The 12,928-nt window shown below is 50.0% G+C and overlaps 1 protein-coding gene across 5 annotated transcripts in view; it reads left to right on the top strand.

The window, feature by feature from the left end:
* The window catches only part of ABR (ABR activator of RhoGEF and GTPase), a 116,162-nt gene extending 104,083 nt beyond the window's left edge, over positions 1 to 12,079 (top strand). For all 5 annotated transcript variants that reach the window (XM_081172005.1, XM_081172006.1, XM_081172007.1 and 2 more), the window contains 7 exons: positions 3,607 to 3,666; positions 3,826 to 3,935; positions 4,247 to 4,386; positions 6,100 to 6,234; positions 7,295 to 7,400; positions 9,101 to 9,251; positions 9,954 to 12,079. In XM_081172005.1, coding sequence (XP_081028131.1) covers positions 3,607 to 3,666; positions 3,826 to 3,935; positions 4,247 to 4,386; positions 6,100 to 6,234; positions 7,295 to 7,400; positions 9,101 to 9,251; positions 9,954 to 10,043 — 792 coding nt within the window. In that variant the 3' untranslated portion in view covers positions 10,044 to 12,079. The remainder of the gene's footprint in view (positions 1 to 3,606; positions 3,667 to 3,825; positions 3,936 to 4,246; positions 4,387 to 6,099; positions 6,235 to 7,294; positions 7,401 to 9,100; positions 9,252 to 9,953) is intronic.
* The last annotated feature ends 849 nt before the right edge of the window (positions 12,080 to 12,928 follow it).

Below are 12,928 nucleotides of genomic sequence, written 5' to 3'. Positions count from 1 at the left end.
AGAATGTGGAAAAATATTAAAGCAATTGTTTGACAAAGTATTTTGGTTGATTAAGTAGCCCGGTTATAAGAAGTATTTTGGTGGATTGAATAACCCAATTTTAATTCATGGGGCTGCAAGTTGAGGGCATACCTTCTGGGGTATATGTAGCTGTTTTGGTTTTTAGGCTGTGCTGTTCCAGGGAATCTTTGCAGAAAGGATCAACAATGGACGATCAGAAACTTTTGGCTTTGTGTGTGCTTACTGCGCTGGAAGTTTTCTCTCACAGCCCCTTCTGTATCTAACCAAAAAGGCACCTTGCCGCCTTGATAATTTTTGTCAATGGTTGATGACGTTTGTGATGGTTTGGGCAACATGCAAATATCATTGACTAAACGCTCAACAGTTTGATTAGTTGTCCAGGACACTCTTTAATCGTTTGATGACCCTGACACAGGAAGCTGCCACTGGTTCATTCTAGCTCTGTGTCTTCTACTCTGACTGGCAGCAGCTCTCCATTGTTTCAGGGGGTGGACATTCCCACCCTGACCTGGAGATGCTGCTGCCCTTCCCCCAATTTCCCTTGGCCTGCATCTTGTGCTGTAGCTTTGCTCTAGAACCAAAGGGCATTGTGAGGAGCAGATTTAGGCTGAACGTTAGAGGAAACTTCTGAACTGTGAGATCTGTTCAGTTGGAGCAGACAGCCTCAAGAGGTGGTGGGCTTTCTCCTCCACTGGAGATATCTTAAGCAGAGGCTGGGATGCTGCAATTGCAATGGTCTGCATTAATTCAGCATTGTGGTGTGCAATATGACCTTTTGAGGGCGCTTCCAACTCTGCAACGCTGATCATAGAATCATAGAATTGTAGAGTGGGAAGGGACCCCTAGAAATGCAGGAATCACAACTAAAGCATCCCTGACAGATGGCCGTCCAACCTCTCCTTTGAAACCTGAAAGGAAGGAGTCTCCTGAGGGCGTCTGTTCCACTGTCAAACAGCTCTTACTGTCAGAAAGTTCTTCCTGGTGTTTAGCCGGAATCTCCTTCCTTGTAACTAGGAGCCATTGGTTCAAGTCCTGCCCTCCAGAGCAGGAAGAAGACAGGCTTGCTGCATCTTCCAGCCCTTGAGATATTCTGAAGGTGGCAGTTAGTTAATTTTAATGAAACGAGAGCAGTAACTTGCAAGCGCTGTTCAGCCCTGGAGGTGTAGCTGGAGTGAGTGTCTTCGCGCGGCAGGCAACGATCCTGCCTTCATAGACTCTCAGGCCTGGAAGGAACCACAAGGATCATCTAGTTCAATCTCCTGCAATGCAGAAATCTCCACCCCACGTGGCGCTTGGACTCATGACCCTGAGATTAAGAGTCTCATGCTCTACCGACTCTGAGCTGTCGCTTTCAAATCGCATTCGACCCTTCTTGGGGGTGGGGAGAAGGGAATGATCACCCACCTGCAGCCTTAGGGCCTCTGGCTCCGGTGGAGGGGCTGGGGAGGGGAGACTTTCTTCTCTGATGGCTCTGTGTGGGGCTCCAATTGCTTTTCTGCCAGCCCCATCCTGCAGCCTCCAGGATGGGGGCTGTGTGCTTGCGGGAGGCAGGGGCCCCTGTGTAGCGTTTGCTGCCTGTTATGGTGGATCAGCAGGGTGGGACTGCGCATCCCCTCTGAAGTTTGTGCTCAGATGGCTGCTCCCGAGATACCAGGCGCCCTGGGGGGAAACCGCATGCACCCTGGAGGAGCCGGCACAGCGTGGGGGCCTGGATCTGCCAGCCTCATGGAACATCTGTGACCCGAACACGCGCAAGGGCTCCCTCCCTCGGATCCAGGCTCTGTCCTCCCGTTGCATTTGTGACATGTGTGTATGCAATGCAAGGCCTCTAGGTTCATGGAGCTGTAGAGTTGGAAGGGACCCGATGGGTCATCTAGTCCAACCCCCAAGTTAACCTGTTCGTTTGCTTTCTTGAAAAGAAACAAACATCTGCAGTGAGAGGGGAAACAGCAGTGCAGCCCTGCATGGGTGGGGAAGCTCAAATAAAAGGAACTGGGTAGGTAGCAAATGTTACCTATTTAAGCTGGTTTGTCGTCTCCTACCTTTCTTTGTATACTAGGTGCAGGGAACTTTTGGCTCCTGTGGAAGCTGCTGAACTACAACTCCCAGCAGCCCCTCAGCAAGTGTGGCCAATGGGCAAGGATGGGGGTTACAGTTCAACAACTATATATAACTCCCGTCTATATTGTCTACCTGGGATAGCTCAGTCGGTAGAACGTGAGACTCTTAATCTCAGGGTTGTGGGTTCGAGCGGCACCTTGGGCAAGAGATTCCTGCATTGCAGGGGTTGGACTAGATGACCCCAGTGGCACCTTCCAACTCTACCATTATATGATAACTGCATCTGAATAGCAGTTGCTGGAAAGCACAGGAAAGGAGAGGGCTTTTATGCTTGAATCCCGCTTCTGGCTTTCCTGTAGGCATCTAGTTGGCCACTGTGAGAACAAGACACTGGACTGGCGAGGCCATTCGCCAACCCTATATGGAATATGGTGCTAACCAAAGAAAGGGTTCAAAATGTGCACCTGTTGTTCATGCACAGAGCAGCTCATGTGACCCAAGGTCTGAAGTCACCCCCTCCTCCATTTTTTGTCCAACTTGTCAGCATGATCCGCTTGTCTGTTACCTTCTCTCCTGTTGCACACCGGTGCTACTCCGGTTCCTGGGAAACCCAAGGGCCTCTTCTGAAAAGCCCAGCACGACCCAATTTGCCTTTGAGACAGGCTGCACTCCCAGAGTGTGGAGGCCTTCCGGAAACAGCTCAGCCGCCTTTCCCAGGAGACCACAAGCAGGGCCGTGTGGAAGACGTGGCCTTTTGAAAATTATTTTAGGAACCGGTCTCCAGAAATATCCCTGATTCATGGGAGCGTTTCTTGGTTGATCATGAAGCGGAGACAGCCATCTGTTATCTTTTTCCAACGGGTCTTTGGGTCCTGCTGAGCCTCTCCTGGAACAAGGACAACTCATGCCTGTGAAATGAAACGCTGCCCACGTCCTCCTCCTCCTCCTCCTCCAGGTTGCAGATGAGGGGCTGCCCCTGGATGATGGGCTTATATCCAGCCCTCAAGCCATTCGTTCAAGTGCTTGGCATTCTGTGCAACGACTTCTTACAGGTGTCGTGTAATACCCGTTCTGCAGCTGTAAGAAACCAACCACTTAGCATGGTACTTTGGAACTCCCTGCCTATTGGCATCAGGTTGGGGTGCCTTCACTGTACTCCTTTGATTTCCTGCTAAAAACATTTTTGCTTAGACTAGCCTACCAGGCACGTAGAATGTTGGCAACTGTTTTAATCTGGTTTAACAATCAATCCCTCTTCTCAGGGAATCCTGGGAGTTGTAGCTCTGGGAAGAGAATAGGGATCTCCTAACAACTCTCAGCACCCTTAACAAACTACACTTCTCAGGATTCTCCGGGGGCTGTTTCAAGTAGTATGGTGCTGTTTTAATTGTATACTGCAGATGGGGCCTGAATAAATCTATTCTTATGCTACCTGGCCCAGCACTCTCCCTTATTATTTAGTGGTCTACCTGTTTGGGGGGTGGATATTTTGGAAGTTCATTCTCTCCTGTTCCTTTTTTGCAGCTGGATCCCCAGACGGTGCAGACCAAGAACTGGCACATGGATGTGATTGAAATGAATGGGGTAAGAAGGGGAAACGGGTTGGGTACCACGCCCCACGGTGCTTGCCCAAGATCCCCCTTCTCTCATGCTCTCACTGCCCTCCTCTCCCCCACCCCACCCCTGTAGTAGAGAGTTTCTCCATTGCAGGATGTGACCTTGACCTTGAAATCTCCCTTTCAGATCAAAGTGGAGTTCTCGATGAAGTTCACCAGCCGCGACTTGAGCCTTAAAAGGACCCCATCGAAAAAGCAGACGGGAGTCTTCGGGGTAAAAATCAGCGTCGTCACAAAGTACGTTGTGATTGGGTCCGGCGGTGGGTGCCGGGCTGCCCTGATCGGGGGTTGGTTGGTGACGTTTGGGCAGAGGGTGAGGGAATGCCAGTCTGGGCCTTTGCAATATTTGTTTGTTTATTGTAATATGTCCTGCCTTTTCAGGTCTTCAGCCACTCGGGGCTAATAAGGTCCATATTTTTTTTTTTTAAAGACCCTACTGCTTGCAAACACAGGGAAGAGGCAGGCAGCTTCTGCAAGGGCCTGGCTTCCTCTGTGGTGTCCTGGATCTCTCCTGACCCATCTCTCTCCTCTTGCTCTGTTGCTTCCAGGCGCGAGCGCTCCAAAGTGCCCTACATTGTGCGCCAGTGTGTTGAGGAAGTGGAGAAGCGCGGCATTGATGAAGTGGGGATCTACCGGATCTCAGGGGTGGCCACGGACATCCAGGCCTTGAAAGCAGCCTTTGACGCCAGTAAGTTCCCCCTTGCATCTTTGCTGCTGCCATGCCAATTTCTTTCTCTATCTCATGGCTTAGCCAAGGATCTCTTCTCTGAGAGCAGCCAGCCCCCAGTCTTTGTATCTGGCATTCGCACGAGTATGCTGCCACTGAACACGGAGGTTTTTATTTAGCTGTTTTCTCTAATACAGTGGTACCTCAGGTTACATACGCTTCAGGTTACATACGCTTCAGGTTACAGACTCCGCTAACCCAGAAATAGTACCTCGGGTTAAGAACTTCTGGATGAGAACAGAAATCGTGCTCTGGCGGCGCGGCGGCAGCGGGAGGCCCCATTAGCTAAAGTGGTGCTTCAGGTTAAGAACAGTTTCAGGTTAAGAACGGACCTCCGGAATGAATTAAGTACTTAACCTGAGGTACCACTGTGATGCTTTTAGGACAGTTTTAACTGTAGCTTCTCTTAGAGCCAGCATTGTGTAGTGGTTTAAAGTGACGAGGGTTCAAATCCCCACTCGGCCACGACATGTGCTGGGTGACCTTGGGCCAATCACTGCCTCTCAGCCTGGCCTACCTCATAGGGCTGTCGCGGGAGACTAAATGAGGAGGGTGAGAAACACATATGCCACCTTGAGCTCCTTGGAGAAAAAGGTGGGATATAAATACAACAGCAGCAGCAGCAGCAACTGTCTTGAATTGTAATTGTTTATAGAATGTTTTAACTATTTTAGATGGTTTTTTAATTGTGTATTTGTTTGCTGCCCTGGGCTCCTTCGGGAGGAAGAACCAGGGTATAAATTCAATAATAGATAAATCATTATTATTTATTTAGCTACTTTTGTACACAGCTGCGGGCAGGATTCCTGCGTCGTAGGCGGTTGGACTAGATGACCCTCGGGGTCCCTTCCAACTCTATGATTTCATGTTATTGGATTTCCATCAGCTCCAGCCAGCTTGGAATGATGAGAGTTGGGAGTCTGCCTACATCTGGAGGGGTACCATGTTAGACACTCCTGGCTTAATAGATAAACATTTGGCTGCACCATTACGGATATTCAGTAAACACATCTGTCCAAGTGCCTAAAAGCAGCAGTCAAAATGTGGAAGTGCAATAAGGCATTGTTAATATTTGTAGAGGGACGCTGTCCAGCTTGATGAATGGGGAAAGATGTATCTTCCAAAGACACCTGAAGCAGGTCCCTGCTGTAACAGGAGAGGGAAGAGTCTTCCAAATATTGGGGGCAGCAGCAATAAATGCCTTTTTAACCCCCCCCCCAGTCAGTTGCCTGCCCCTAATCTCACCCTATTCTTTGCAAATGTATCTACTCCTTTTGTTTTAAAGCCAAGTAAGCTATCACCTCATCTTATGGTTCTGAAGCCAGATGGCTCAATTGAAAAGAAGAAAGGGAATTAGCTGGATCTTGGCCTGATCTAGCAGGGGAATTCTTGAGGATGGTGGGGGTGGTTATATAGCTTCAGTGGCAGGACCTCGGCTTTGCATACAAAGGTCCCAGGTTCAGCCTCTAGCACCTGGCAGGTGAAAAAAGAGGAAGATCAGGTTAGCAGACAGTGGGAAAGATCATCTCTCTCTCTCTGCCTCAGACCCTGAATATCTGCTGCCAGTCAGAGTTCACAGTATTGAACTAGGTAGACAAAGAGTCTGATCTGGTATATAAGGCAGCACATTCCCCTTCCAGCATTCCTCTTTCCTTTGTTTCAATTCTGTCGTAGACAGCAAAGACATCCTGATGATGCTGAGCGACATGGACATCAATGCTATCGCAGGCACCCTGAAGCTGTATTTCCGCGAGCTCCCTGAGCCTCTTCTCACGGATCGGCTTTATCCTGCTTTTATGGAGGGTATCGGTAAGGGAGCTTGTGTTACATGTATTTGCAGAGATGTGGAGCAGGAATTTCTTGATACAGGCCTGGAGCTCAAGATTCAGGGAGTGGGTGAGACCCTAGCCAGGACCACAGGACAAAGAGGGCAGGGGCAAGTTGTCTGTATCATTTCTCTTGCATCTGGATAGGCGTAGAAACCCCAGATATGGCCTAACAACTAACACATCTTTGCAGCACCTCTGATTGTTAATTTCCTTTTTGTGTTTTATTCTCCCCCGCCCCCAAGCCCTGCAACCAGCTCATGGCAATATGTTTATTATTTTTATTTATTTATTCAGAGCATTCATACCCTGCTCTTCAGCCCAAAATGGCTTACATAGAGTCAGTTAAAACGAGACAGTCCCTGCCTGCAGGTTTACGATCTGGAAAAGCACAGCACACAAGGAAAAAAGGACAAGGAGGGAAGAGGAAAACATAAAAGTCAGGCACCAGTTCTTAAACTGTTGCTCGTATAATGCCCGTCTGGCACACAGTTCATGGGTAACAGGAGCCTGGTGGAGCTGGGCTTTCAAGCAAAACTGATGGAATGAGCCCTGCTTCCCATTGCTCCCACCCAGGCAGTCTGCAGAATGGCTGCCGCTGGAAACAGTCTGATGAAGTTACCTCGTTTTATTGGGGGGGGCTGTTACTTTGTGGTAGAGCCCCTGCTTAGCATGCAGAAGTTCCTAGCTTCAATCCCTGGCAACTTATGAGTAAAAAGGAAATAAGAGAAACCTTTCTTTGCCTCAGACCTTGGAGAGCTGCTGCCAGTCATTTGGACTAGAAGGACAAATGCTTTGAGCTGTCCATCTTCACAACCACCCTGAGAAGTAGACCAAAAACAGAGCATCTGGAGAGCTTTATGGCTGTCTGAGGTTTTGATGCTGAGCATTGACAGTCTGTATCTACTGCCCCTCACTGGGTCTTTTGAGAATGAGTGTGCAGTTTGGACTTTGGTGGTTCTGGGTACATTAGCAAGGCTTTTCCAGAGTTGTTGGGGTGTGGGCGCTTGCCAGCTCTCTTACTGCCACCTTTCCACCCCCAGCACTCTCTGACCCAACAGCCAAGGAGAACTGTATGATGCACCTTCTACGTTCTCTGCCTGACCCCAACCTCATCACATTCCTCTTTCTGCTAGAACACTTGAAACGGTAAGTCCCTCCTGTCTCGAGAACAGGGAGACTGAATCTATGAACGGGGAGCACTGTAATTGGGTAGGGCCCAGAGTACAAGGAGCCTGATATTTTGTTTCTTTATTTTCTTTATTTCTCTTGTTTTTTATCCTGCTGTTCGACCCAGAAAGTCAAAAAGTGGCAAACAAATCAAAGTCTAGCCAACCAACATAGCAAACTTTTTTTAAAAAAAGAAATGCTAGAACGGCAAAAATACTAAATTCACTCAAGCCAGGGCCAAGCATTGGTAAAACGGTTGTTGGAAGAGGATCTAGGCAGATCGGCCAAATGAAATGGTATCTGGCTGGTGCTGAAATATTTGGCTGGTGCCAGGAGAGCTTCCATGTGGAGAGCATTCCAAGGACTGGGGGGCCACCACCACAGAAGCCCCGGAGAGGGGACCCCCACTTCCCAGACTAGCTCTGCCTTTTGGCTGAGAGGTCAGTTCTTTGTGTCTCATTGGAGAGCTGATGATCCGTTGCTGGGAAGCACAAGTGTGGAGAGCACTGCTGTTGTGCTCTGGTCCTGCTTTCAGGCTTTCCCCCTAGGGCACCTGGTGGGCTGCTGGGATGCTGGATTAGGTGGGCCTGATCCAGCAGCCAGTCTCTTCTGACATTCTTGTGTTCAGGGTCCACAGCAAAGGAAAAAAACCTGTTCCTAATTTTCCACTTGCTTCTCTTGGGGCGGAGCAGAGTTCAGCGGCAGGTGCAACTGTCTTCATATAAGGAGAAACTGCTCGCAGACTGTCTGGAAACCTCAGCCGCCTCTATAGATCCTGAAAGGGAGATGACAGAGGGTTTAAGGAGATGGTGCTGTCACTTAGCAGCCGCCTGCTCTTGAGGGCTTGGATGCGGACAGGCTCTGGCCTCCTCCCTCCCTCAAGTCACTCGGCTTCTGCCGAGGACATGGAATCGATGTAGGAGCTGCGGCTTGGCAGGCCAAAAGCTCCTCTGCACCAGTGGGAATTTGGGGCTGGAATCTTGTGCTAATTGGCACATCCCTCTTCCCTGTTTTGTTTGTTAAGAATCAAGCAGTGGAGGCGGAGGGAGGGGGGGAGAGAAGGATGATCCAGCAGCAGAAAGAGGTGGTTGTAGGACGGGGGGAGAGCAGCGCTGCGTCCTGGAAGGAAAATCCACTTGGCTCTCGGCTCGGAAGAGAGGGCACATCCAGTTCCCACATCTGTTCTGCTGGACGCCACTCAAATGGAGCACAGCTTGTGTTATTGGGGCTGGAGCGCAGCTGCCTCCTAACATGGCAATATTTTGATGCTGGTTTCCAAGGCAATAGCTGGCCATGGACCAGCACAGCCAGCAGTAGTTTCCGGGGAAGGTGTGTGTGTGTGTGTGCTGGAGGAAGTTTTGGATGATTTCCAGAGCCAAAACCTCAGAGGGCAAGTTGGCAGGGGGCGGGAACTGGGAAAAGCGGATGGTGCCACGTCAAGGCGGGAGTTTGAAGCTGGGATTGTGTTGCTTTCACATGTGGAAATTGTGTGTGTCCAGAATGAGGGGTCAGGCAAGGAGAAAGAGAGGGGGGGGGAATGGTGAGAAATTCCATCTGATCTTCTGCAGCTGGGCTATGGTGGAAAAGCCTGCAAACCTTGTCTTAGCTGACTTGGAAGGCCGTGCCAAAATCTTGCGAGTCTTTTTGAAATGGGTCTCTCTCTTTGTCTTTTTACGCAGGGTGGCTGAGAAGGAGCCCGTCAACAAAATGTCCCTGCACAATCTGGCCACTGTGTTTGGCCCAACGTTGCTGAGACCTTCTGAGGTGGAGAGCAAAGGGCAGCACCTCACGTTGGCCTCAGATATCTGGTCCCACGATGTAATGGCGCAGGTACAGTGGGGGGGGAAGAGGGGGGGCAGCAAGCAGAGGATTCGACTGTGTTTGGATGGGCAAGCTCCCTCTGCTGGGCAAACTTTCAAACTTCACCCTGGAAGCGCAGCTGCTCGCACGCTCTCTCTCTCTCTCTGTGGGGGGGGGGGGAGAGAGAGAGAGAGAGCTTGCTCAGGTAGACCTTAATTTCATTCTTAAAACCTCCGAACTTGAATTACCTTCTTGTGCATTAATCTTTTTAAAAGTGTAGTGGATAACATTTAAAAAACTGCTTTAGAATTTAGAGAGGAATTGTAGCTTAAGTGGTAAAGCACACACTTCATGTGAACTGAGCACAGAAATGCTGCTTCCAGACCTGCCTCATTGTTCAATAAATGTCCCATCTGCCTTTGCCCAAATTCCTGCTGGGCCCCCTTAATTGGAGGGGCAGTTTGAGGGGCTGGTTAAATAACTGAAAGAGAGTGAGCGCGTATGTAGCAGCTCCTGGGCACGTTGCAGCTCTTCCTAAAGCTGGCCCTTCTGGGTTCGTAGCTCTGTTCCTGCTGTGCTTTTTATTCCATCAACTTTGCAGTGTGGCAAATAAGAAAATCCGCAGGGATTCCATCAGAAGATATCTCTACCTATCAAGAACTGTTCTCTGTTGGGGACACTTTGCAGTGTGTGTGAGACTATCCTAATTTTAACCCACTTTTCCTTTTGCAGGTGCAAGTGCTACTCTACTATTTACAGCACACGCCCATCTCCTTTGCTGAGCTCAAACGCAACGCACTCTACTTCTCCACAGACGTGTAGCCCCGGGGCCCTGTAGCCACCTGCATTTTTCTAAGCCGAGGGGCACAGCACAGACTCATGAATCCAAGCACGGATCCTGCTGAGAATAATGTCGCTGCCCTGGAACCAGACGCTGCCCCATACCTCATGGGACGATTTTGTATCAGCCCCACACCCTTCTTTCCCCCCTGCCCACCTCCCAGCACAGTAGTCCACGTCTCTCGTACTTCTCGTGTCCAGGAGTCATTTTTTACGTTCCATTTGTTGAGCAGTGGGAAGGAAGTGAGCGACGGATGAAGACACAGCCTCTCGTTTCTTCCCAAAAATGGTTGCCGCCTTCTAGGTCCAATAGAGCTTCGCTGCAGCCAAGTCCTCTCCTCCAGCCGGCCTCGCCACCCGCAACAATGCTTGATCTTTTTTGCTCCCTGCCTTTGTGGCCTGCATGTACGCTGCTTGCTTGGATTTTCCTGCTTTTGGAGGCTTAAGGAGGACACCAAGGGCTCTTCGCCTCGTCCTGGTCAATCTACATTCTCTTCGCTTTTGTCTCGCCTGACAGACCTGGTTGCTGAACTCTGCATTCTTTTACCCCAGCTGGCAGGGCTGAAGATAGCAGCATTTTCGTTTTTTAAAAGCCCTGCCTATTCCAGCTCCCCCCACTTTTTTAATGCTGGGGGAGCCTCTCGTCCTGTGACTCCTGTGCCTCGGTAGGCTTTGTAACTGTGCATAATGTGGGGGGGGGGTAAAGCAGCCATCTTCCTGTTTTATTCTGTAAAAAGGTTTTAATAATGAACCTTGATGGCAGGAAAGTGAAGAGAAAGTGGCTGCTTGCTAGTCTTAGATGTGTGTACGTGTGAAAGAGAGTGATACCTACCTCCCCATCCCCGCCGCCCTGCTGTGTTGCCCACAATCACTTTATTTATGGTTAGATTCTCTTGGGACTAATTCAAACTTAATCCTTAGAAAGGAAATCAGATCTTAATGCGGGCGAGAGTGTCCTGCTCCCCACCCCTGAAAGGATTATTTGGCTGGCCGAGAGGAAGGCTGGTTGCCTTGTGGCCGTGCCTCTTGCAGGTGGCTCTCGCTAGCCAAGCCTGGCCAGGGAGCCAGTGGGTATTTCCTGCTCCCACCTCCTCCACATGGCTTTGATCCAGCCCAGCCATCCGCCGGGGCTGTTGGGCACCTTTCCTCCAGGAGGGTGTCTGGAAAAGGGGCCGTTTCTCAGTGCTTCACGCAGCATGGCTTACAGGGTTCAGCTAAGGAAGACTCAGGTTGGATGTGAAAGGTGTCATTTCAGCCCTTAAGAGCCTCCACCTGCACCCCCCATTTCTCTCTTTCTGCGAGAGATCGGGTGAAGCAGCCGAGGAGAGTGCAGCCCTCCAAAGGAGTGGGGGCTCTGTGTTCCCGATTGCCACCCCACTCACACCCCCAGGTGCCAAGCAGCAACCCAGCAATGAGTTGTATTGGCAAGCTAGACAGCCCTTGGTTTCATGGAGAAGTCCCCCACCCTCACAAGAGAAATTACTTCCAGGCCTGCCCCTCCACGTTAAGTGACTTCGGCCACACTTTCCGCCCAGGACAATGGAATGTTCTGTGGCCCACCGTTCAGGGACCAGAAATATTTTGCTGGCCAGAGTTGTTATTTTTCGGGCCCTCCTGCACAGATCCTTGTGGGTCTGCATCTACCTGTATGTATGTGTCTGTGGAAGCTGAAGTCATTCCTAAGCCAGAGCGCCTCCGCGCACTTCTGAGTGTCAGAATCTGATACCAGCATAGCCAGCCCCCCCCCCCCCCCGACAACTGCACTTGCTCTTTTTTCTGATGGTGAGGAAGGGGAGACTGGGACTCCTGGAGCTACAGGTTAGATTAGAAACTGTATAATTGATATTTGACTTGTTTAAGGATATATATTATATATATATATATATTTTTGGTTGTGTTCCGTTGCAGGTTTTTTCTCCCCTCTCTGTAGATGACAAACTTTAAATGGATGTAAACCATGTGAGGAGATTAAAAAAAAAAGTTAATAAAATGCAAAGCCCAAACATTTGCACAAATTACTTCTGGGGTGTTTGGTCTTTCTATCTCAATCAGTGTTGAAAAAGAAAAAGATCTGGCGTAACTAGCTTGGACACATGACAGGAGTAATAGTTCAATTGGTAGAGCACCTGGGAAACCCTGCCTGAATCCCTGGAGAGCCACTGCTGCCAGTCAGTGTGAGTGAGATGTGGGTGCCCAGTGGTCTGACTCAGTAGAAGTCAACAGCCTAGGCATCTAATACAGGAGCAGCCAATGTGCTGCCCTCCAGATGCTGCTTAACTAAAACTCCCCTCACTCTTGACCACTAGCTAGGCCCAGTGGCGTAGCGTGGGTTGTCAGCACCCGGGGCAAGGCAAGTAATTTGCGCCCCCTAACCCGTGGATTTTAGCAGGGGGCAGAGAGCTGCGAGTGCGAGCGCGCGCCCCCCAGATGTTGCACCCGGTGCGGCCGGCCCCCCCTGCACCCCCCACGCTACGCCACTGGCTAGGCCGGACACTGGTGCTGATGGGAACTAGGAGTTCAATAATACCCAGAGGTACCACTTTGGCTCCTCTTGTTCTAACAGCTCCCCGATCTATACCACCTTCCGCCCCCTTGCTCATAACTGTAGTCTAGCTGCATTTCCCCTCCTGTACAGGGATTATGCAAGGGAGAGGGAGGACCATGTCTTGCACATCTAGCTATGAGCACACCTGTACCACATGACAGAATTCATGCAAGCAATTGATCCCATGCCCTTATTAGGGGCTATTGCAGCTTAATAAGCGATTCTGCCAATAGGAAGGGGGCTGGCAAAGTGAAATAAAGACGGGGGAGAGTGGGAAAGCTTAATTATTCAGCCTGGGAAACAGCAATATTTCTCCTAGGCA

The sequence above is a fragment of the Podarcis bocagei genome (genome assembly GCF_964188305.1).
Source record: "Podarcis bocagei genome assembly, chromosome: 15".
Taxonomy (NCBI): Eukaryota; Metazoa; Chordata; class Lepidosauria; order Squamata; family Lacertidae; genus Podarcis; species Podarcis bocagei.
The sequence above is the reverse complement of the archived record's forward strand: the minus strand, read 5'-3'. Positions and strand labels throughout refer to the sequence as shown.